Here is a 21,823-nt window from a genome sequence, read left to right on the forward strand (position 1 = left end):
GGGATGACTGGGAAGCCACTTGGAGCAGGCTGGAACCTCGGCGTGATGGATGCTGAGGTTGGTGCTGGAGCACAGGCGGCTTCTGAGGACCACGAAGGCATCAGGGGGAGGTGTGGCACCAACAAAGCTCCCGGCGATGGAAGGAGCCATCTGGAATGGAAGGCAATGGCTCTGCCAGCTCCGGTTTCATCTCCGTCACCAGCCTGGTGAGCAGTGCCATGGCAACTTGGGGTGATGGGTGGTCCAACCAGTCCCTCGGGGGGCCCAGCGAGAGCTGGGGGGGCACTGCAGGGGGTTCCATGGGGGGCACGGTCGTGGGTTGGAGCCGATGGGTGTGGGGGCACGGAGCAGCGAGGGCCGAGGGCACCCTGAGGTCCCTCCGAGCCTGGAGCAGCCCAGCGCCCATGGCAGCCCCCCACCCTGCTGTGTGCCCCCCCAGCACCCATGGCAGCCCCCCGCCCCGCTGTGTGCCCCCCCAGCACCCATGGCAGCCCCCTGCCCTGCTGTGTGCCCCCCCAGCACCCATGGCAGCCCCCCGCCCCGCTGTGTGCCCCCCCAGCACCCATGGCAGCCCCCTGCCCTGCTGTGTGCCCCCCCCAGCACCCATGGCAGCCCCCCGCCCCGCTGTGTGCCCCCCCAGCACCCATAGCAGCCCCCCACCCTGCTGTGTGCCCCCCAGCACCCATGGCAGCCCCCCCCCCTACTATGTGCCCCCCCAGCACCCATGGCAGCCCCCCACCCTGCTGTGTGCCCCCCCCCAGCACCCATGGCAGCCCCACGCCCCGCTGTGTGCCCCCCAGCACCCATAGCAGCCCCCCGCCCTGCTGTGTGCCCCCCCAGCACCCATGGCAGCCCCCCGCCACGCTGTGTGCCCCCCCAGCACCCATGACCCCCCCTGCACTCCTGAGCCCCCCCCGCACCCATGACCCCCCCCGCACTCCTGAACCTCCCCCGCACCCATGACCCCCCCTGCACCCATGACCCCCCCGTACTCCTGACCCCCCCCCGCACTCATGACCGCCCCCCGCACACCCGAGGCCGAACTACAACTCCCGTCGTGCCCCGCGCGCGGTCACGTGAGCGGCGCGAGATTCAAATCGCGGGTGGAGCCGCTACCGGTGAAACTATGGAGGGAGCGAAGCCGGAGCGCTGTGAGACACCGGGCCGGGGGGGCAGGGGGCAGGGGGCAGGGGGCAGGGGCAAGGGCAGGGGCAGGGGCAGGGCAGGAGGTCTGAGGGGTGCAGGGGAATGTGGGGTGCGTCCCCCCACAGAGGTCTGAGGGGGCAGCGGGTGGAGAGAGCGGGCAGTGGAGTGGGGGTGCAGGGAGGGCTGGGGGGGGGGGGGGGCAGAAGGTGGGGGGGCAGGGAGATGTAGGGGGGGTCAGGTCTGGGGTGCAGGGAGATGGGGGGCAGGCAGTGGGGTGGGGGACAGGGGGATGGGGGTCAGGTAGATCTGGGGTGCAGGGAGATGGGGGGCAGGGGGATGTTGGGCAGGCAGGTCTGGGGGTGCAGAGGGGTGGGGGTCAGGAGGTCTAAGTGTGCAGGGGAATGTGGGGTGTGTCCCCCCACAGAGATCTGAGGGGGCAGCGGATGGAGAGAGCGGGCAGTGGAGTGGAGGTGCAAGGAGGGCTGGGGGGGGCAGGGAGATGTGGGGGGGGGCAGGTCTGGGGTGCAGGGAGATGGGGGCAGGCAGTGGGCTGGGGGGCGGGGAGATGTTGGGCAGGCAGGGCTGGGGGTGCAGGGGTTGGGGGCTCAGGAGGTCTAAGTGTGCAGGCAGGGATGGGGGGTCAGGCAGGTTTGGGGGTGCAGGAGGTCTAGGGGTGCTGGGGAATGTGGAGTGCATCCCTCCACAGAGGTCTGAGGGGGCAGCGGATGGAGAAAGGGGGCAGAAGGTCTGGGGGTGCAGGAGGATGAGGGTTCAGGCAGGTCTGGGGGTGCAGGGGATTTGGAGGGACAGGAAGATCTAGGGGTTCAGGGGGCTGGTGAGGGGGCAGAAAGGTCTGGGGGTGCAGGGGGCTGGTGAGGGGACAGAAGGGTCTGGGGGTGCAGGGGAGCGAGGGGGCAGGCAGTGGGGTGGGGTTCAGGGCGCTGTGGGGTTCAGGCAGGACAGGGGGTGCTGGAAGGTGGGGGGGTCAGGCAGATCTGGAGGGGCAGAAGGTCAAGGGGTGCAGGGGAATGTGGGGTGCGTTCCCCCCACAGGGGGGGTTGCGTGGGGGGGTTCAGACAGGGCAGGGGGTGCAGGGGAGGTGGGGACAGGCGGATCTGGGGGTGTGGGTGCTGGTGGGGTGGCCCATGGGGTCCAAGCACCTGGGGAGAAGCTGGAGGGGCAAGGTTTGGGGCTCGCATCCAGTGGAGGTGCTGTTGAGGGCCACCTGGCCATTGTGGGTTCCTTCAGCTCCCTGGTATAGAAGGACCCCAACCCTGTAACCGGGGCGCCCCCCGGGTGCTGGCACAGCCGTTACTTTGGAAGAAAGAGAAACAGGGAACCTTCCTCCAAGCGCCAGAAGAGCCTGACTGGTGTCTCCACCACCACATCTTGAGATGGAGCCACCAAAACCCTGCCCTTCCTTTGGCAAAGCTCCCTTTGGGTGGGGAGGGGGCCCTGAAATTCCTCCCCCCACCCTGGATCGTGGGGTTTGATGGGATGGCAGAGTTTGATGTCACATCCCCCTTGCCATGCAGATGAGCGCCTCACCGCCGAGGAGATGGACGCGCAGAGAAAGCAGAATGTCGCCTACCAGTACCTGTGCCACCTGGAGGAGGCCAAGCGGTGAGGGGTGGTCTTCAAACTTGGATTTAGAGGGGAAGGGAGTGCAAGGGGTGGGGTGGGGAGTAAGACACAGGAGATCTGGGTAGGTGGCAAAATCCTTCCTCATCCTGGTGCTTCCTGGTCTTTCAGGGTTGGCTTTTTGGTGGTTGGGGTTGGCTTTTTGGTGGTTGTTTTCTTGGGGGGAGCACTCAGCCATGCTCTTGCACCCATCCTGAGAACCCCCATCTGCTAAGCCCTGCAGCAAAGGGCTGGGGACCAACCTCCCCCTACCATGGAGGCGTTTACAGCGATGGGCCGTATCCTCTTTGGATGCTGGTGTTCCTGTCCAGAGGGAATCTGGGGGGTCCTGGAGGTCACAACGTGTCCCATCTCTGCCCCACCAGCTGGATGGAAGCCTGCCTGGGTGAGGAGCTGCCCCCTCCCACAGAGCTGGAAGAGAGCCTGCGCAATGGGGTCATCCTGGCCAAGCTGGGCCACTGTTTTGCCCCCACCGTGGTCCCTCTGAAGAAGATCTATGACCACGAGCAGATGCGGTACAAGGTAAAAAAGCAACATTGGCGTACCCCAAAACTTACAGGGGCCTTCCTTTCACTGGCGAATGTTGACCTCAAGTTGTGCCAGGAAAGCTTGAGACTGGATATTAGGAAGAAGTTCTTCACCAAAAGGGTTATCGGATGCTGGAAGAGGCTGCCCAGGGAAGTCTTGCTCCAACAGCTCCATGTCCTCCCTGTGCTGAGGACATCGGAACTGGGCACAGGGCTCCAGGTTGGGGTCTCACCAAAGCAGAACCCGCTGGTCCTTCTGCTTTAGATGCAGCCCAGGACACTGTTGGTTCTGGGTTGCAAGCACACGTTACCGACTCATGTGGAGCTTCTCATCCTTCAGCACCTCAAGTCCTTCTCCTCAGGGCTGCTCTCAATCACTATCGATACTGAGGGCTGACCCAAGTGCAGGACCTTCCACTTGGCCTTGTTGAATCTCATGAGGTTCACACAGACCCACTTCTCCGGCTTGTCCAGGTCCTTCTGGATGCTATCCCATCCTTCAAGCGGGTGTCACCCACACCACTCGGCTTGGTGTTACCTGCAGACTTTCTGAGGGTGCACTCGATCCCTTCATCTGTGTCATTAATGAAGATATTAGACAACATTGGTTCCAAAGGTCTTCTCCAACCAAACGATTCTATGGATGCAAAACAAGGGGGACAGACTGGTTGGGGTCATTAAGGGATGATTTAATGAAGGGACCCCAGGGGTGGGAGAAGGTGGGGTTCAGTCCTGACCCTGGCTTCTTCTTCTCCAGGTGGCCGGGCTTCACTTTCGGCACACGGATAACATCAACTACTGGCGTGATGCCATGAACCACGTGGGTCTTCCTTCGGTAATGTCCCACCTCTGCTCTCCTTGGGCCAAGGGACGTGCTGGCCTTGGCCCTGTGGCACCACTGATAGCTCAGCTCATTGGAGGGGGGCTTCATCTCTGTCCTGCCACCTTGGAAGTCATTCTCTATGTGGACCACCTTGATTGGTGCCATCTCCATCTGAGCTTTCTTGTCTTGTTGGCAGATCTTCCACCCAGAGACCACAGACATCTATGACAAGAAGAACATGCCTCGGGTGGTCTACTGCATCCATGCACTCAGGTGAGTGTCCCTGGGGCCAAAACTGTTGTCATGGTCCTGTTTGTGATCGTGAGCCCTTTGATGGCATCACCCTTGGGGTTGGCATAACAGCCTTGGGTCTTGCAGAAGCATTGAGAGGGAGAAGGAAGTGGCTGTATGGTCATGGTGTACGTCTGCTTCATCTTTCAGCTTGTACCTTTTCAAGCTGGGGTTGGCTCCTCAGATCCAGGACTTGTATGGGAAAGTGGACTTCACAGGTATGGCACCATGTGGGGGAACCTGGGATGGAGAAGGCATTTGCCAACAATGTTCTCAGATCCTTTTGGTGGGAGGGATGTGGGGAATGAAGACCTTGGGCAAGCTTTGCCAGAGCTGTCTTGGCCATGCTTGGAGGTGGTGGGGCAGTAGAACAGAATCTGCCCCATCCCTGGAGGTGTTCAAGGCCAGGTTGGATGGGACTTGGAGCCTCTGAGCCAGTGGGAGGTGGCCCTGCCCATGGCAGAGGGTTGGGATTGAGTGGGCTTTAAGGTCCCTTCCAACCCAGACCATGCCACCCTTGTATCAGCATGGATGTTCTCTGCTGCCCTCTGGTTTGACAGGGGAGCAGGGGGCTCTGCTGGTTTCTCCTGCTCCAGTGCCAGACCACAGTGCTGGTGCTGAGCTCTGAAGCCTCTGCTCTTTGCTCCAGAGGAGGAGATCAACAACATGAAGCGGGAGCTGGAGAAGTACGGCCTGCAGCTGCCTGCCTTCAGCAAGATTGGGGGCATCTTGGCCAACGAGCTCTCGGTGGATGAAGCAGCAGGTAATGGGTGGTGCTGTGCATCAGCCCGTAGCAAGACTTGGACAGGCTGGGTCAATGGTCAAGGCCACAACAACCTCAAGCAAAGCTCCAAGCTTGGAGAAGAGCATCTGGGAAGCTGCCTGGTGGAGAAAGACCCGGGGGTGCTGGTTGACGGCAGCCTTCTGTGCTCCATCTCACCTGTGTCCTTCCCATGTCACCTCCAGTCCACGCTGCGGTGTTGGCCATCAACGAAGCGGTGGATCGGGGTGTGGTGGCACAGACGATGGTGGCTCTCCAGAACCCCAACGCGATGCTTCTCAACTTGCGCCAGGTGCTGGCTGATGCTTACCAGGAGATGCTCCACCAAGCCAAGCTGGAGAAGGGCAGCAACGCCAGGAACAGGGTGAGAAGGGCAGGCAGGGGCCAGGAGTGCTGGGAGAGGAGCAGCTTTGAAGGATCCCTCTTGATCAGAGAGTGTCCCCACACTTGGAGGCTAAAACACAGCCTGGGAGCCCTTGTGATGATCAGGAGATGGAGGGGAAAGTGGTTGTTCCTCTTTTGGGGGCTGGTTGACCCAGGATTTGGGGTTGGGAAACAAGCTCAGGCATCTGCAGAAGATCCTGCTGTGTGCCGTTGGGGTGCACTTGGGTGGAAAGCTCGGGCTCAGGATGGGGAATTCCTCTCTAGTACCTACAGGTGATCCCTGAGGGTGAGGACATCTATGACTGCTGTCTGACCCAGGCTGAAATCCAAGGGAACATCAACAAAGTCAATGGTGAGCAAGGCTGGGGCTTCCATCCTGAAGAGTCCCCAGGGTGGTCCATCAGTGGGACCACAGAGTGGTGGGAGAGCAGAAAGGAGCTGTCTGCTCAGACCACCTTCAGACCCAGCAGGGAGCAGGGCATGCAGCCTTCAACTCTTGCTCCTGTTGCTCTTCAGAGCTGAGGAGCAATTTACCTGCTCACCTTCTCTGGTGTGAACTGGCCTCTCTCCTAGTGCACGGAGCTCTGGAGGAGGTGGACAATGCCCTGGAGAGCCAGGACGCGCCAGCGTTGTATTGTGCGCTGCAGGACCCCGTCCTGGCCCTGCGGTGCCTCCAACGGGACAACCTCGACTGCTACTTGGAGCAGCTCAGAACGGACCGGGAGCAGAAGGCCCTGGTAGGAGTCTGTGGGCAGGGTGGAATCTCAGGACCTGAGTGATCCCTAGGACAAGGGAGGGTTCCCCCCGGACAGGGCCTCTCGCTGTGGATCAGCAGTTTTCCTCAAGGGGTTTGAGCACAGCTGCTCTATGGGCACAAGCAGGAACTGGTGTGACACCAGAAGCCCCTCTTTCTGCCCTCTGCAGGAGCTGGGCTATGTAGACCTGCTTGAGCTGGAGGAGTTAGAGGCAGGGATCCTTGTGGCCAACAAGAAAGGCGAGGAGGAGCGAGCCAGTGAGTAACCAGGCTGGATGCAGTGCTTCGTGCACCTCCTGGAGCTTGTGGCCTTGCTGGCTCCTTGGCCAAGTGTCCAAGGGCACGTGGGGCAAGGCCACCTCCTGCAACCCAGCCGTGCAAGCTCCCCCTCATCTGTCCTTCAGTGCTGCGGGCCGTCAGCCGCATCAATGAGGCCATCCGTCGAGGAATGCCGTCTGCAACCTTGGAAGCCCTGATGGACCCTGCGGCGCAACTGCCCGACGTGTGCCCGCTTGCCGCCTCCCTGTACCAGCACCAGCTGACCCTGCTGCAGCGCCAGCACCCACGGGTGAGACCTCCCGTGCCACGGGCTCGGGGACCCGGTGGCGGTGGTGGGATGGGTGCCTCTGTTGGGTCCTTCTGCACCCGGAGGTGCTGCTGGTTTGGAAGGGTTGGGGTGCAGGGGGTCGATGTCTCTGCTTGTGCCATGCAGGGTGAGCTGGTGCAGGAGGAGCTCTTTGTGGCTGTGGAGATGCTTTCGGCTGTGGCGCTGGTTAACAGAGCCCTGGACGCCAGGGATCCGAGAGGGCTCTGGAGCAGCCTGGTCAGCTCTGCCTTGGGTCTCTCAGGTGTTGAGGATGCAAATGCGCAGCGGTAAGGAGGTGGTGGCTGTGTTTGGGGTCGGTGGTGAAGAGCAATTGCTTGGGAGGGGACAATCACTGAGTCTGGGCTTTGTGGGGGCTTGTTTCACCATCTGCCTTACCTTCTTCACCTTGAAAAGCAAGGCAGTAGGCACCGTTCCTGCTTGTAACGCACTGAACCATCGCTTTGTCCCTCCTGCAGGTATTTCGAGGACTTACTGCAACTGAAAGGCCAACTTAAGGAAGCTGGAACTGAATTCCTGAGCTGGAACAACATTCAGGATGGCGTGAACAACACCAATTCATCAGTGCAAAATGAAAACGACAGTGAGTCCCGATTGTGTGGGCTTCAGTCAAGGAACTGAAGCCGACCCTCCAGGGAGGGACGTTGCCCTGGGAGCCCAGCCCTGAGGAGACACTAGAGAACCTCTCGCTATCTTGGGCTGCAACTCCATTGGGTGTCTGGAGCATCCCGGGGGCTGAATCTCATGTCCCTTCCCTCTTGAGCAGGAGTCCTCGCTGTCCGGTTGATCAACGAAGCGCTGATGCAAGTGGACCCAGAGAAGACGCTGGCAGCGTTGCTGCTGCCGGCTGCCGCCCTACCTGATGTCAACCTCCCAACTGCTTGGCGCTATCATGATGTCCTGTCCCGGGCACGAAGGCTCAAATCTCAGGTGGGATGGCATCCCCGTCGACAGCACGGTTCTTGCCCTGTTGGCAGCATGGTTCCTTGCAAAGCAGAAGATGCTCAATGGGTGCTGATGCAAGACCATAGTGGCTGAAGCTCTCAGGGGGCTGCACAGCTCACTTGACCTCCTCTTCTCTTCTGTCTCACAGGCCACAGAAGATGGTGGAGCTGTGCTTTGGTGGGAAGAGATCCAGGAAGGGGTCTGCAGGGCCAACCAGGACACCGTGGCAGCCAGGAGGAGTGAGTGCTCTCCCTGATGTGGGTGCTGGGTGCTGGTCCTGCCAGGGTGCTGCTGTGGGGATGGAGGTGAGAAGGACCTCACATGAGCCCCCTCTGCTTCTGCAGTGGCTTTGGGCACCGCTGCCATCAACCAGGCCATCAAGGAGGGGAAGGCAGTGCAGACCCTGCGGGTGCTACGCAACCCCGACGTGGCCCTGTGCGGCGTGGTGAGCGCCTGCGCCACGGCGTACCAGGAGCAGCTGGCAGCTTTGATGGCCACCAAGAGACAAACAGGTAAAAGCTTGGGGGCTGTAAAAAGTCCCTGCTCCCAAAGCCTGGGGTGCACCCTGGCCCGAGCAGGGAGAAGATCCTCTCCATCTCCATGTGCAGGGAGCGAGAAACCACGCTGGATCCGGCACAGGTTGGCAGATGGTGCTGAGTTCTACCTGAGCCTCCAGACCTTCGAGGGCAGCTGGCAGTGCCCAAGCGATGGTGGCCTCAACACCGTGCATCTGAGCCGGGAGGAGATCCAGGTATGGGAAGGATGGGGCTCTCTGGGTGCTGGTGGCATCACTGGGGCTGAACTGGTGCATTGTGTCCCTGCAGTCGGTTGTCACCCGAGTGACCGCAGCGCATGACCGCGAACGCCTATGGGCATCCAACATCGCCTTCGTGGTGAAGCTGCAGGCTCGGCTGCGGGGCTTCCTTGTCCGTCGGGACTTTGCGGCACGACGGCACATCCTGCGGGAGCACTGGCTGGCTGCCACCAGGATCCAGGTGACGTGGCCAGAATCTGTCCCACCTCTGGGGAGATGTGGACTCTGGGTGGCTGCTTGTAACATCCTTCAGCTGGTCCAGGAGCACCAATCCTTGATGCAAGGACCCATCCAAGGCACGGCAGAGGATGGTGTGGGGCTTGTTTTCCTCTCAGCAGCTACGTTGGGTGGTGGTTTCTTCCTTTTTGCACGCTACATTCTCCTTTCTTCTTGTGCTCTCAAAATCCAACTGGATATCGCAGCGACCTTGTGCACGTCTTAACAGCTGGTTGTCTCCTCTCATGCCTAGGCTTGTTGGAGAGGCTGCAAGCAGCGCAGAGCTTACCTGGAGAGGCTACGCTACCTGCAAGCCAACGTAGATGCTGCAATAAAGGTTTGGAAGGCTCTTCTTTCACTCTTTGCTCCCACACTAGTCATCATCACCTTCTGGCTTGGCAATCATAGAATCATAGAATAGTTTGGGTTGGAAGGGACCCTAAAGATCATCCAGTTCCAACCCCCTGCCATGGGCAGGGACACCTCCCACCGGATCAGGTGCCCAAGGCCCATCCAACCTGGCCTGGAACCCCTCCAGGGGTGGGGCAGCCACAGCTTCCCTGGGCAACCTGGGCCAGGGCCTCACCACTCTCATGGTGAAGAAATTCTTCCTAATGTCCAGTCTAACTCTACCCCTCTCCAGTTTATCCCCGTTCCCCCTCATCCCATCCCCACAGCCTTTATGAACAGCCCCTCTCCAGCTTTCTTGGAGCCCCTTCAGGTCCTGGAAGGCTGCTCTAAGGTCTCCTCGGAGCCTTCTCCTCTCCAGGCTGAACAACCCAACTCTCTCAGCCTGTCCTCATACAGGAGGTTCTCCAGCCCTCCAATCGTCCTTGGAGCCTCCTCTGGACTCGTTCCAACAGCTCCATCTCCTTCTTATGTTGTGGGTTCCAGAACTGGACCCAATCTTCCAGATGAGGTCTTACAAGAGAGGAATAGAGGGGCCAAATCACTTCCCTTGACTTGCTGGCCGTGCTTCTCTGGATGCAGCCCAGGACACGGTTGGTTTCTGGGCTGTGAGCGCACGTTGCCGTCTCCTGTTGAGCTTCTCATCAACCAGCACCCCAAGTCCTTCTCCTTAGGGCTGCTCTCACATCATCCACCATCATGTACTGAAACTGGGGATTGCCCTCACCCAGGGGTAGGACCTTGGCCTTCTTGAAGCTCATGAGGTTCTCACAGACCCACTTCTCCAGCCAATGAGAGAGTTGTTTCCCACTGCCCAGTAGCGAGGCAGCCAAGACAGGTACAGCAGCCGGATCGGCGGGGCAATGTGTGATGGGACAGGGAGATAATGACTTGAAAAGATCCTCATGGTTTTTCACCTGTTTTGTGTTGGCCAAGTGAGTCCTTCCAGTATCGAACTTCTTGCACATCTCTTTCCAGATCCAGGCGGGTGTGAGGATGTGGCTGTCTCGGAGAAAGTACCAGGAGAGGCTGCGCTACTTCAGACAGAACGTGAGTGGTGGGGTGTAAAAGAGCTCCTGGAAGTGTGCCACCATCTGTGGGGATGGAAGGGGATCATCTCAAGCATCCCTAATCTCTGCTCCCAAGTGCTTGCAGTGCAGTTGGAGGGAGAAACTGGTCTATCCTTGCAGGAGGAAGGAAAAGGTGCTTGGTGGGTCTGGAAGCCAAACTATCAGGGCGTGTAAAGTGTAGGGAGGGGAAAACCACTCCAGTTCCCTCAAAAACCAACAAGGACTTCAAGATGCCCATTAGAGGGGAAGGAATACTCTAAATTCTACACTCGGTTTTGCACTCTCATTACAAGAAAGACCTTGAGGTCCTGGAGCGTGTCCAGAGAAGGCCAACAAAGCTGATGAAGGGGCTGGAGAACAAATCCTCTGAGGGAGTGGCTGAGGGCCCTGGGGTTGTTCAGCCTGGAGGAAAGGAGGCTGAGAGGAGACCTCATCCCTGTCTGCAACTGCCTGAAAAGAGGTTGTAGCAAGGTGGGTGTTGGTCTCTTCTCTCAAGTGATAGGACAAGAGGAAATGGCCTCAAGTTGAGCCAGAGCAGGTTCAAATTGGACATCAGGAAGAAGTTCTTCACCAAAAAGGTTCTCAGGCACCGGAACGGCTGCACAAGGAGGTGGTGGAGTCCCCATCCCTGGAGGGGTTTAAAAGACAAGTGGATGAGGTGCTTGGGGAGATGATTTAGTAGAGGATGGGGATGGTTGGGCCTGATGGGCTCAAAGGTCTTTTCCAACCAAGTGATTCTATGATTCTCTGGAATTTTGAGGGAAAGATGTGTGGGAAGCAAAGCTGCACCTCTAGTTGCTGCAGCGTGTGACCTACAACGAATGGAGTGGAAAGGAGAGTGAAACCCTGCAATCCCTCCTGAGTTGTGGAGACCCTCAAACCAGACATGAGTGGATTCCCAGCGGTGGGAGCAGGGATCCGGGTGCCTGGCCAGCTCTTCTCTGCTGTGGAGAAACATCTCCTTGTTCCCTTTGTCTTGGCAGATTAAAGCTGTAATTAAAATCCAGGCTTTTGTGCGTGCTAACAAGGCCCGTGGGGATTACAGGATGCTGGGTAAGTAATTAATTGGGAGGCTCTTCCCTCATTGGCCCTGTGCAATGGGGAGGTGGTGGCAGGTTGGCTACTGGTGTCCCTACGACAAGTATGAAGGTGGCAGAGGCTTGGTGGTCCCTTGGCATTGGCTACAGCAGCCCTGGGGCTGTTCTTGCCACCTCTCTGCTCCTGAAGGCTCTCAAGGAGGTCTTGCACAGCATGGTGCGATGTCCTCGTGTTGCGAGAAGATGCTGTTTTGGGAGGAGGATGTGGTGTCGTGGTGAGATGCTGGAGGTCCAAGGGGTCTGTGGTGGGATTGGCTGCTCAGTCTTCCACATGAGCGTTCGTGGTGATGCCCTGCCTTGTTGCAGTCCATGCTGTGAGCCCACCGCTGAGCATCGTCCGCCGCTTCATCCACTTGCTGGAGCAGAGCCAGCACGACTTCTGGGAGGAGTCGGAGGTCCTGCGACTGCAGGAGGAGGTGGTAAAGAGGATCCGTGCTAACCAACAGCTGGAAAGCGACCTTGACCTTATGGACATCAAGATTGGGCTGCTGGTCAAGAACAGGATCACACTGCAGGTGGGGAATGTGGTGGTGAGGGAAAGGTGTTGGCCAACTCATGTGGCTCTGCTGCAGTGCCCAAGATGTTCAACCAGCACAGAGCTGCCTTCCTTGGCATCACAGCTTGAACTTCACTCAGCTTTGCTTTTAAAATGATTGAAGGGACTCGGGAGTTTTGAGGTGCCTCCGGCTCCCTTTCTCCAGAATCTGGGCTGAATGACGGAGCTTGCCCACAGTCATCAACGCTTCTCTCTCCTTTCCCACATGGCTCCAGGAGGTGGTATCCCACTGCAAGAAGCTAACCAAGAAGAACAAGGAGCAGCTCTCAGAGATGATGTCCATAGACAAGCAGAAGGGGCTCAAGTCACTCAGCAAGGAGAAGCGGCAGAAGCTGGAGGCCTACCAGCATCTCTTCTACCTGCTGCAGGTGGGGCTGGTGGGGGTCTGCGGTGTCCACCACAGCCGGGGGAGCAGTATGGGGACTCTGCTACCTCACAACACTTGGGTTACCTCGGTGTTCCTCACCCCTGCAGACGCAGCCAGTGTACTTGGCCAGGCTGATCTTCCAGATGCCTCAGACCAAGTCCACCAAGTTCATGGAGTCGGTGATCTTTACGCTTTACAACTACGCGTCCAACCCGCGGGAGGCTTACCTGCTGCTCCAGCTCTTCAAAGCAGCGCTGCAGGAGGAGATCAGGTGGGTGGCCATGGGTATCTTGGTTTGGGGACAGGTCTGGGAAAAGGCTGAACCAGGGCTATCAGCTTGGATCTCCTCTGGCTCCTGCCTCCTGGGCTGCAGAATCATGGAATCTTTAAGCTTGGAAAAGATCTCGAAGGTCCTCCAGTGCAGCTGTCAGCCCAACCCCACCATGCTGACTAAACTATGTCTAAAAGTGCCATGTCTACATGATTTTTTGAACCCCTCCAGGGCTGAGGACTCCACCACCTCCCTGGGCAGCTTGTTCCAATGCTTTACCACTAAAGAAACTTCCAATATCCAATCTAAACCTCTCTTAATATCCAATCTAAACCTCTAAATGGTCCATTGCCTTAGTCCTATCCATCCTGTCTCTCTCCTCAGGTCCAAGGTGGACCACATCCATGACATTCTAACGGGGAACGCCACAGTGATCCGGATGGTGGTCAGATTTTACCGCAACGCACGCGGGCAGAATGCCCTGCGGCAGATCCTGGCTGGCCCAGTGCAGGAGGTCTTGCAGGACAAGACCCTCAGCATCCGCACCAACCCTGTGGATATCTACAAGGCATGGATCAACCAGACTGAGTCGCAGAGTGGGCAGAAAAGGTCAGGCCCTGATCAAGGAGGCTTAGAGCAACTACAGCGTGGTGGGTGCTGGGATGGTGATGAGGACCTTGTCTTCCATCCACAGCAACCTCCCATATGAGGTCAGTCCTGAGCAGGCTCTCAGCCACTCCGAGGTCCGAAGGCGGTTGGATATTTCTATCCGCAACCTTCTCATGATGACGGACAAGTTTGTCTCCGCTATCACTTCCTCTGTAGACAAGATCCCGTATGTATCTCGGTGGCTTGTATACAAATCCCTCTAGTGCTGTTGGCTTGAAGGTAGCTTCAGCAAGGCCTTAGGCAGGGAGGTTGGGTGATGGGGGTCTTCTCAACCCCTTAGCTGCTGCAGGACTTGGGTTACTGTGCTGTCAACAGGGTAAATCCAAATATATGTGGGTGCTGCTGCTTCTGCTCCTGCTTGCTACTCGGTTCCTGAGTGCTTCACTACTGGAATTGAGTTGTCTGCAAGGAAGAAGTTGAACTTTGTGGTGATCTTGGAGGATAAAGGCTCCTTCCAAGGATTTCTGGGGTGGTAGAGGAGGAAGCTGAGGGATTCTGCAGCTGCCAAGCCCCTCCTGTGAACTCCTCCATCACGCCCACCCTGGGGGCATCACTTGGGTAATGGGTAGTAGGGATGGGGAAGGATGGCTGAGCCTGGTGTAGCCCCATGTGCTGATGGACCTCTCCCTGCCCTTATCTCAGCTATGGGATGCGCTATGTGGCCAAAATCCTGAGGACATCCTTGGTTGAGAAATTCCCCAAGGCCCCACTGGAGGAGATTGACAAGGTACCCTGAGGCTGGGGGGGTCTGTGTGGCTTGGTGGGGTTCAACCATGTGTGCATGCGAAGGACCTTTCACAGAAGGTCAAGTCCTCTTGAGTTAAAAACACCTTTTAAGTCAGCATTTTCCTTAACCCACTAAGGAAATGCCACGGGTGGGCTCTTTGCACTGCTGTCTTCTCCAGGAGGGTCCCACCAGGCAGTGCAAAGATGAAGCCACCTTCCCTGCTGAGCTGTCATCTCCTTGGGCACCTGCCCATGTGCTCCCTGACATCCAACCTGTCTCATGCCCTAGATTGTGGGGAACCTGCTCTACTACCGCTTCATGAACCCGGCAGTGGTGGCCCCTGATGGCTTTGACATCGTGGACATCTCTGCTGGGGGCATTCTGCACCCCGACCACCGCCGCAGCCTGGGCTCCATCGCCAAAGTGCTGCAGCACGCAGCTGCCCATAGGGCCTTCGATGGGGAGAACGCGCACCTCTGTGGGGTGAACCAGTACCTGGAGGACACCCACAACAAGTTCAGGTGGGCACCAGGATGGCATTGGAATGGGAGGGAGGGGGGGTTACAAGATGGTGGCAAGGTCTTTGGGTCTCACCAAAGAGGTCCTTCTCTGCAGGAGGTTCATCTCTGCTGCCTGCTGCGTCCCTGAGCCAGAAGAGAGGTTTAACATGGATGAGTACTCGGAGATGGTGGTGGTGGCCAGACCGGTCATCTACATCACAGTGGGGGAGCTCATCAACACACACAAGGTAAGAGCATAAAGCTCATCTGCAAGCACGCAGGTTCCACGTCTTGGTCTTTCTAGTGCGATTCATCACATCCCTCTGTATCACACCACCAGCACAGCTTCTCCTGGCCTTTCTTTTTCTTTTTAAGTAAGCAAATAATACAGATTCTGTGGGTTTTCTGCTGCTTGTCCTTCCCTCAACCTCACAGTTTGGAGCCCCTTCACAGGCGCAAAGGGCGTTGCATCGTTCCTGTTTGCATTCCCTCTGCCACTGATTCTCCTCGCTTGCACCATCCAGCTCCTGCTAGAGCACCAGGATTCCATCGCACCCCATCATGGAGACCCCCTGCACGAGCTCCTGGAAGACCTTGATGAGCTTCCTACAATCCAGTCCCTTGTTGGTAGGTAGATCCCAGTTGGATGAGGATGTAGATGGGGATGCATTTTGTTCTTGCAGGGATAGGATGAGGGGGAACAGTTTTGAGCTGAAAGATGGGAGATTGAGGTGAGATCTTAGGAGGAAATGTTTTGCTATGAGGGTGGGGAGGCCCTGGCCCAGGTTGCCCAGAGCAGTGGTGGTTGCCCCATCCCTGGAGGGGTTCCAGGCCAGGTTGGATGGGGCTTGGAGCCCCTGAGCCAGTGGGAGATGTGTGATCCATGGCAGGAGTGGGACTGGATGGGCTTTGAGGTCCCTTCCAACCCATTCCAGGACTATATAATTGCTTTGGGCATGGGGAAGCCACCTCTCCTGAGCCCAGTGTAGCTTCTTGACCTCTCTGTGTCCTCACAGGAGAGAACGTTGCCAGCCCAGTGGACAGCAGTGCAGAGCAGGTGCTTTCCCAGCTCAGCAAAATGGAGATCTCCCTCACCCTCACTGGCAAGTTGGTGCCAGCGGCCAGCAGTGAGGAGAACGACACGAGGAGCTTGCTGCTGAGGTGAGGAGGGGCTCTGTGGGCTTCAGGGGAGCTTGCAGGGTGTTGGGCTGCCAGCTGGGATGCTCGAGTTGGGCAAGAAACCATGGGGAGGCTTCTAAAGCTTCAGCTCTGTGGAGGAGGGTGGTGATCATCCAGAGCAGATGCCTGACTTTTTTCCCTCTGGTCTCTAGCACCAAGCAGATGCTGGTGGATGTGATCCAGTCCCAGCCAGGAGATTCCCTCCCAGAGATCCTCTGGACACGAGCCTCGGAAAATGAGGTGTGATGTGTGAGGCTGCTGCCGGGGATGAGCTAAAAACTTCTTGGGCAAATGACAAACAAGCCCTTGGCCAAAAGCTGCCTGGCTCCTCTTGCAGGCTTGGCTGCTTCTTGTTGAGCCCAGCCACCGCTGGAGCGTGTTTTTCAGAGGATGCACTTGGTTTGGGCCAGGAGACACTCATGTCAACGCGTGTGTGTGAAGGGGGGCTTTGATTGTTCCATCTCCTCATCTCATTTGAGCTGTGCCACCTTCTCATCCCTAGGAAGCCTCCCATGACCATCTTATGCGTAGACGAGTGCTGCAAGATGCCCAGACCCCAGCCAAGCTGAAACGCAACCGCTCCCTGGCTGCCAACAGCCAACTGGCCCTGGAGGAGAAGAAACGCAAGATCACCCGCAACCTGCGGCGCTTGGAGAGCCTGGGGCTCGTGGACTCTGCTCATCAGTACCAGGAGCTCATAGATGAGTTGGCTAAGGTGGGCTGGAGGACACTGGGTCTATAGGTCACCTCTCTAAATCCACCAGAGGTCCTGCTTGGGTGCTTCAATGAAGCTCAAAATGAGTTATCTTGGGGTTTGTATGGCTTGGTTTCTTCCAGGACATCCGCAACCAGAGGCGGTACCGGCAGCACCGCAAAGGGGAGCTCCTGAAGCTGAGACAGACCCTGCAGGGCCTCAACACCAAGGCCTTGTTTTATGAGGAGCAAATTGATTATTACAACCAGTACATCAAGACCTGCCTCGACAACCTGGCAGCGAGCAACAAGTGTGTTTCCTTACAAAAATCCGATTGCTTCAAGTTGGTGTCTGGAGGGATTCCCCCCTCTGCTCTACTCCGGTGAGACCCCACCTGGAACCTTGTGTCCAGTTCTGGAGTCCTCGGCACAGGGAGGACATGGAGCTGTTGGAGCGAGTCCAGAGGAGTTCACGGAGAAGATGGGAGGGCTGGAGAACCTCCTGTACGAGGACAGGCTGGGAGTTGGGGTTTTTCAGCCTGGAGAAGAGAAGGCTCTGGGGAGAACTTAGAGCATCTTCCGGTGCTGAAAGGGGCTCCAGGAAAGCTGGGGAGGGGCTCTGGATCAGGGAGGGCAGGGACAGGATGAGGGAGAATCATTTTAAGCTGGAAGAGGAAAGATTGAGATGAGGAAGAAATGTTTTGCCGTGAGGGTGGGGAGGCCCTGGCCCAGGTTGCCCAGAGCAGTGGTGGCTGCCCCATCCCTGGAGGGGTTCCAGGCCAGGTGGGATGGGGTTTGGAGCTCCTGAGCCAGGGGGAGGTGTGTGATCCATGGCAGGGGTGGGACTGGATGGGCTTTGAGGTCCCTTCCACTCTAAACCATTCCATGCTTCTGGAGCTGTTGAGGGTCTAAGGTGCATGGCTGGAGCCCAGCTCTGAGCACGTGGTCCGTTCCCTTCAAGGGTCAGTGGGAAGAACAAGAAGCTGCAGTCGCTACACTACACGGCGGCCCGGCTGTTTGAGAAGGGGGTGCTGCTGGAGATCGAGGACTTGCCACTCAGCCAGTACGTAACCCCTGGTCCGTGGGATGAGCTACTGTGGCATGAAGCTTTGTCAGGGAGAGGAAAAGAGCTTGGGAGGAGGGTGGGTGTGGTCCCACCATCGTCCTCTGAATATGGGGTCGAGTGGTTGTGGGTTTTACCAGGAGAGTAGGATGAGGTGGGCTGTGGAGTGGGGCTTTTGGGTTGCGAGTCTGGCCTCAAGGGGTTGCCCTGGGTGGTTGCCCCCCTCCTTGGTTGCATTAAAGCTGCGAAGACTCTTTTGTTATTTTGATATTGAGCAACTCTCTCATCAAGGTTCAGGAACGTGATTTTTGACATCATCCCCTGCGAGGAATCGGGCAGGTTCCAGCTGAAAGCCAAATTCATGGGGATTGACATGGAGAGGTTTGAGCTGCACTACCAGGTGAGGACCCCATCCTGGAGCTGCTGCTGGTGCCGAGTTGGGTTAGGACAGCCGGGGGGTGCAGGGACTGGGTGGTGTCCCCATACCTGCCTGGGTTTGGGGGGGATTTGGAGTCCATGGGGAGTCTTGCCCTGTCTCCTGGTTCAAACCCAGCGTAGTTCTGCTGAGATGTTGCAGCATCAAGTGATGCTGGAGGTGGGACAGCCCTGGCTGGACGCTTGGGGCTGGTGGGTGGTGATGGTCACCTCTCGCGCAGGACCTGCTGCAGCTGCAATATGAGGGCGTAGCTGTCATGAAGATGTTTGATAAGGCCAAAGTCAACGTCAACCTGCTCATCTTCCTCCTCAACAAGAAGTTCTTCAAGAAGTAATGGGGATGGGGGGTGGGGAGGGCTACTGGGAATGAGGGGTGATGCAAACCTGCCAAAGAGAACCTCGGGGTTGGTGGTCTTGGAGCATCCTGGCCCCGTGGCAGTGGAAGCTGCTGCTGCTTGCAATGAAGCTTTCCTGCCTGGATGCAATGTGCTTGAGCATCTACAGCCCAACGGTGCCCGACTGGGGCGAGCAGAGGGCTTGGACTCAGCCCCAGCCCTTGGCAACCCCAAACTGGCGTTGGCTGGGGGCAACTGGGCCGCCTTTGTCCCTGCAGCTTGTGCGGGCGTGAGCTGGTCCCCAACCGTCCCGCAGGAAGGATGCGGCTGCTGCAGCTTCTGCACTGCATGTAGCTTTGAAAATGCAGTTTTTGTGGGTGTTTTGTCCCTGAGTTCCTGCTCAGGGACCCCCACGTATTTCTGGACACTACACATGTTTTTAGTGATGCAATAAAGCTATTTTAATATATACCTTTTTATTTCCTCCTACTAAGGATGGGGGAAGGTCAGAATTGGACTTTGATATGCAGATAGGGAGAATATAGAGGGAATGACTTCTTGTGAAGGCAACCATGAGCTGTTCTCTAGGAAATCAAGGTGCAATAGGAGAGAATCTGGGGTTCTAAAAATGAATTTCACTGCCAGGCCAGAGGAAGAAATAGAGGAAGGTGGCCCAGTGCCACAGCTGTTCCAGCGATGCTTTGGAACTGGAGCATGGACCTCTCCTCTAGACCGTATTGATGCTGGCAGCTGGCGTGGAGCAACCCCACGGCACCATCTTGGCCGGGACGGTGGCTGCTCTGTTCTCTTGATTTGCTCTCCTGCTCAGTTTTAATTGACCAAATTTGGTCATGGCTGCTTTTAAAGCACTTTTACCCTCCTGGATTCCTGTGTCCAGTTCTGGAATCTCCAACATAAGAAGGATATGGGACTGTTGGAACGGATCCAGAGGAGGGCATGGAGATGGTTCAGGGGCTGGAGAACCTCTACTGTGAGGACAGGCTCAGAAAGTTGGAGTTGTTCAGCCTGGAGAAGAGAAGGCTCCATAGAGAACTTGGAGCAGCTTCCAATAGAAAGAGGAGCTCCGGAAAAGCTGGAGAGGGACTTTTTACAGAGGTCTGGAGTGATAGGATGAGGGGGAATGGCTTTAAATTGGAAGGGGGGAGGTTTAGATGAGATGTTAGGAAGAAATTCTTCACGAGGAGGGTGGGGAGGCCCTGGCCCAGGTTGCCCAGAGCAGTGGTGGCTGCCCCATCCCTGGAGGGGTTCCAGGCCAGGTTGGATGGTTCTCAAGCCTCCTCTCCGCCCCATCTCCTGCAGGCACTGGAGCAGGAGGTCTCAAATCTGCTCCCTGAAGGAATTTTTTGGGGGGGAACTTGAGTGGGAATCTCCAATGCTGCTTCGGGAACAGCTTTACCCCCTCGAGGCAGCTCAACGGTACCCTGGTAGACCCGTGTCTAGAGCATCTGTCTGTCTTGTCTTCAGAAAGTGATGTTTGTATGTGTCTTCTATGTATCTTTTTCTTTAATTTCTGTCATATAAAATCCGCAAACAGCGCTTACCCTCCTGTGCTGCATCCCAGCTGCCCCACCCCTGCTCACTTACTCTAAATAAATATGGATGAGATAAAAATCCACTGTTGTTCTGGATGATTTCTCTTCTGAAGCCAACTTTGTGCTTCTCACCTGCCTCTCCTTTCCCTTACTCGGTGCTTTAGGCGCTTTCTGCCCCCTCTTTACTCCCGAGCAAGGTGCCCCTTGGCTAACGGCGATGGGAATCGTTCCCATTCCACATCCCCTGAAGCAGCGCTGAGGCTTCCACTCAGCATTTTGCATGAGGAATTTAAGCCACTTTCAGACACAATTCTTCAAGAAATACTCTGATTGCATCTCCGAAAGACTATGATGGGCTTTGAGGTCCCCTCCAACCCAACTCATTCCACGATTCTATTTTCTTCCTTGCTTTCAGAGGAAGAGGAACCACCTCTTTTCTGGCTGGGGCTTGATGTGGTTTGTTTGCCACCAGCCGCCAGCTTTGCAGGAACAGCATTTGCCACCTTGAAACCATTTCTTCATGATGATTTGGGGATGGAGAGGGAGCCTTACGTAAAAGGTTCTGCATGGTGTTCATAACTCCCAGCTCCTCGTTAAGCACATGCCTTGCACCACTCGACGCAGGCTGGAGGGGACTCGGTGTTGCTGTGGAAAGGGATTTTGCTGCGGAAAAGGTAATTTTTAGCTTCTGGAAAGTGGTGTCGTGACCAGCCACGACTCAGAAATCAGGTGTTCTCTCTTGCCTCCTGCCCAGGCGTTTCAAAGAGGAGGTTGGAGGTGGAAAATCAGCCCTGGAAAAAGAGACCCGTGGGCTGGCTCAGGCTGAGCCATTTCCCAAGGCGGCTCCACTAGATGTCATTGCAAGCCGGGGGAAAGCAGCAGGACGCAGGCAGCGGCTGGTGGTGCTGGGCACCCACCAGCACCCTCCTGCTGCGGGTCTGGATGCGACCACGCTGCAAACACGCCTGGTGTAGCCCTGGTTGGAAGTATGGATCGGTGACACCGATCTCAGGAGGTACAGCCCAGATCTGGGACAAAGTATGACCAACGCACCTGGTGAAGGTGTCCTTGAATCTCTTCATCCCTGTAGGCTTTCCCCAGGCCAACAGTTTCACTGCGTGGTGCTTGAGTTTGGGAATCCAAAGTCAAAAGAGGGGGCACAGGGAAAATCAGGTCTCTTCTTAATCTGTTGCAAAACCCATCCTGAGAGGTCTTGTTTGGGGATGGGGAGAAAGGGAATGATTCAGGCTCCCCGTAAGGCTCCTATTTCACCTTGTCCAGCTCCAGCAGGTCTTATCCGGCATTTTACACCCATGCACCATCCAATTCCTGGTCCACGTGCGCTCCCTGCATGGCCGCACGCATCCTGCTTGTGCTCAGTCCCCTCACTCATCTCCCAGGTCCTCACTCTTGTACCCGGCGGTAATCCGGTGTCCCCAGCTCTGCAGAGGAGCTGCGGTTGTGCCATGCGATGCCGGAGGGTGCTGGTGAAGACATCGCATGCCCAGTTGCCAGGCAGTCCCTTAGCAACCCCGGCCAAGCTTCCTCCAGCCCCGCTCCCTATCTCTCGCTCCTTATTGCCATAATTGCCTCCAGGAGCAGAAATGAGCTGCCAGATGGGTGAGAAAAATAGCACAGGGTATGGGATACGCGTTAAGTATTTCAATTCTAATCAGGTTGGCATCAGAGATAACTCCTGCAGCCCGTGGCACTCAGCGTTTCCAGGAGTTAAGGAGATTGGAGGCAGCTGCCAAGTGTAATCAGTGGAGATAGGTGCCACCAGACCCACCCCGGGACCGCTGCCCTGCTCTGGGGTGGAAAAGGGGCTGCTGGGATTGGGATTTCCCAGGTTTTGGGAGGGAGAGGTGAGATGGGATAGAGGAGTTTCTGTCAGGTGGAGCTCGGGGCTGGGGGCTCGCTGTCCTGGGAGCATCCTTTATCTACTCCACTATGCTCCCAGGAACCCACAAACCC

The 21,823-nt window shown here is 57.1% G+C and overlaps 1 protein-coding gene across 2 annotated transcripts; it reads left to right on the forward strand.

Annotated features, from left to right (window-relative positions):
* Positions 1 to 49: 49 nt before the first annotated feature.
* Positions 50 to 19,887, forward strand: IQGAP3 (IQ motif containing GTPase activating protein 3). 2 transcript variants are annotated; one of them, XM_054050987.1, is made up of 38 exons: positions 50 to 206; positions 2,682 to 2,769; positions 3,153 to 3,309; positions 4,072 to 4,149; positions 4,334 to 4,410; positions 4,579 to 4,646; positions 5,078 to 5,191; positions 5,395 to 5,573; positions 5,858 to 5,945; positions 6,167 to 6,330; positions 6,518 to 6,605; positions 6,752 to 6,915; positions 7,060 to 7,220; positions 7,410 to 7,534; positions 7,718 to 7,881; positions 8,045 to 8,135; positions 8,241 to 8,408; positions 8,505 to 8,647; positions 8,721 to 8,891; positions 9,180 to 9,263; positions 10,313 to 10,384; positions 11,388 to 11,457; positions 11,808 to 12,016; positions 12,273 to 12,425; positions 12,532 to 12,695; positions 13,080 to 13,304; positions 13,390 to 13,530; positions 14,007 to 14,091; positions 14,380 to 14,612; positions 14,707 to 14,839; positions 15,116 to 15,218; positions 15,608 to 15,752; positions 15,923 to 16,010; positions 16,273 to 16,485; positions 16,608 to 16,774; positions 17,425 to 17,526; positions 17,818 to 17,926; positions 18,183 to 19,887. In XM_054050987.1, exons 1-38 carry the CDS (start codon positions 50 to 52, stop codon positions 18,294 to 18,296), a joined length of 5,055 nt encoding a protein of 1,684 aa, XP_053906962.1. In that variant the 3' UTR covers positions 18,297 to 19,887. The 2 variants fall into 2 exon arrangements, with proteins under 2 accessions (XP_053906962.1, XP_053906963.1); XM_054050988.1 differs by lacking the exon at positions 50 to 206 and adding an exon at positions 1,086 to 1,151.
* The last annotated feature ends 1,936 nt before the right edge of the window (positions 19,888 to 21,823 follow it).

This window comes from Cuculus canorus, chromosome 28, assembly GCF_017976375.1.
Source record: "Cuculus canorus isolate bCucCan1 chromosome 28, bCucCan1.pri, whole genome shotgun sequence".
In the NCBI taxonomy this organism is placed as follows: domain Eukaryota; kingdom Metazoa; phylum Chordata; class Aves; order Cuculiformes; family Cuculidae; genus Cuculus; species Cuculus canorus.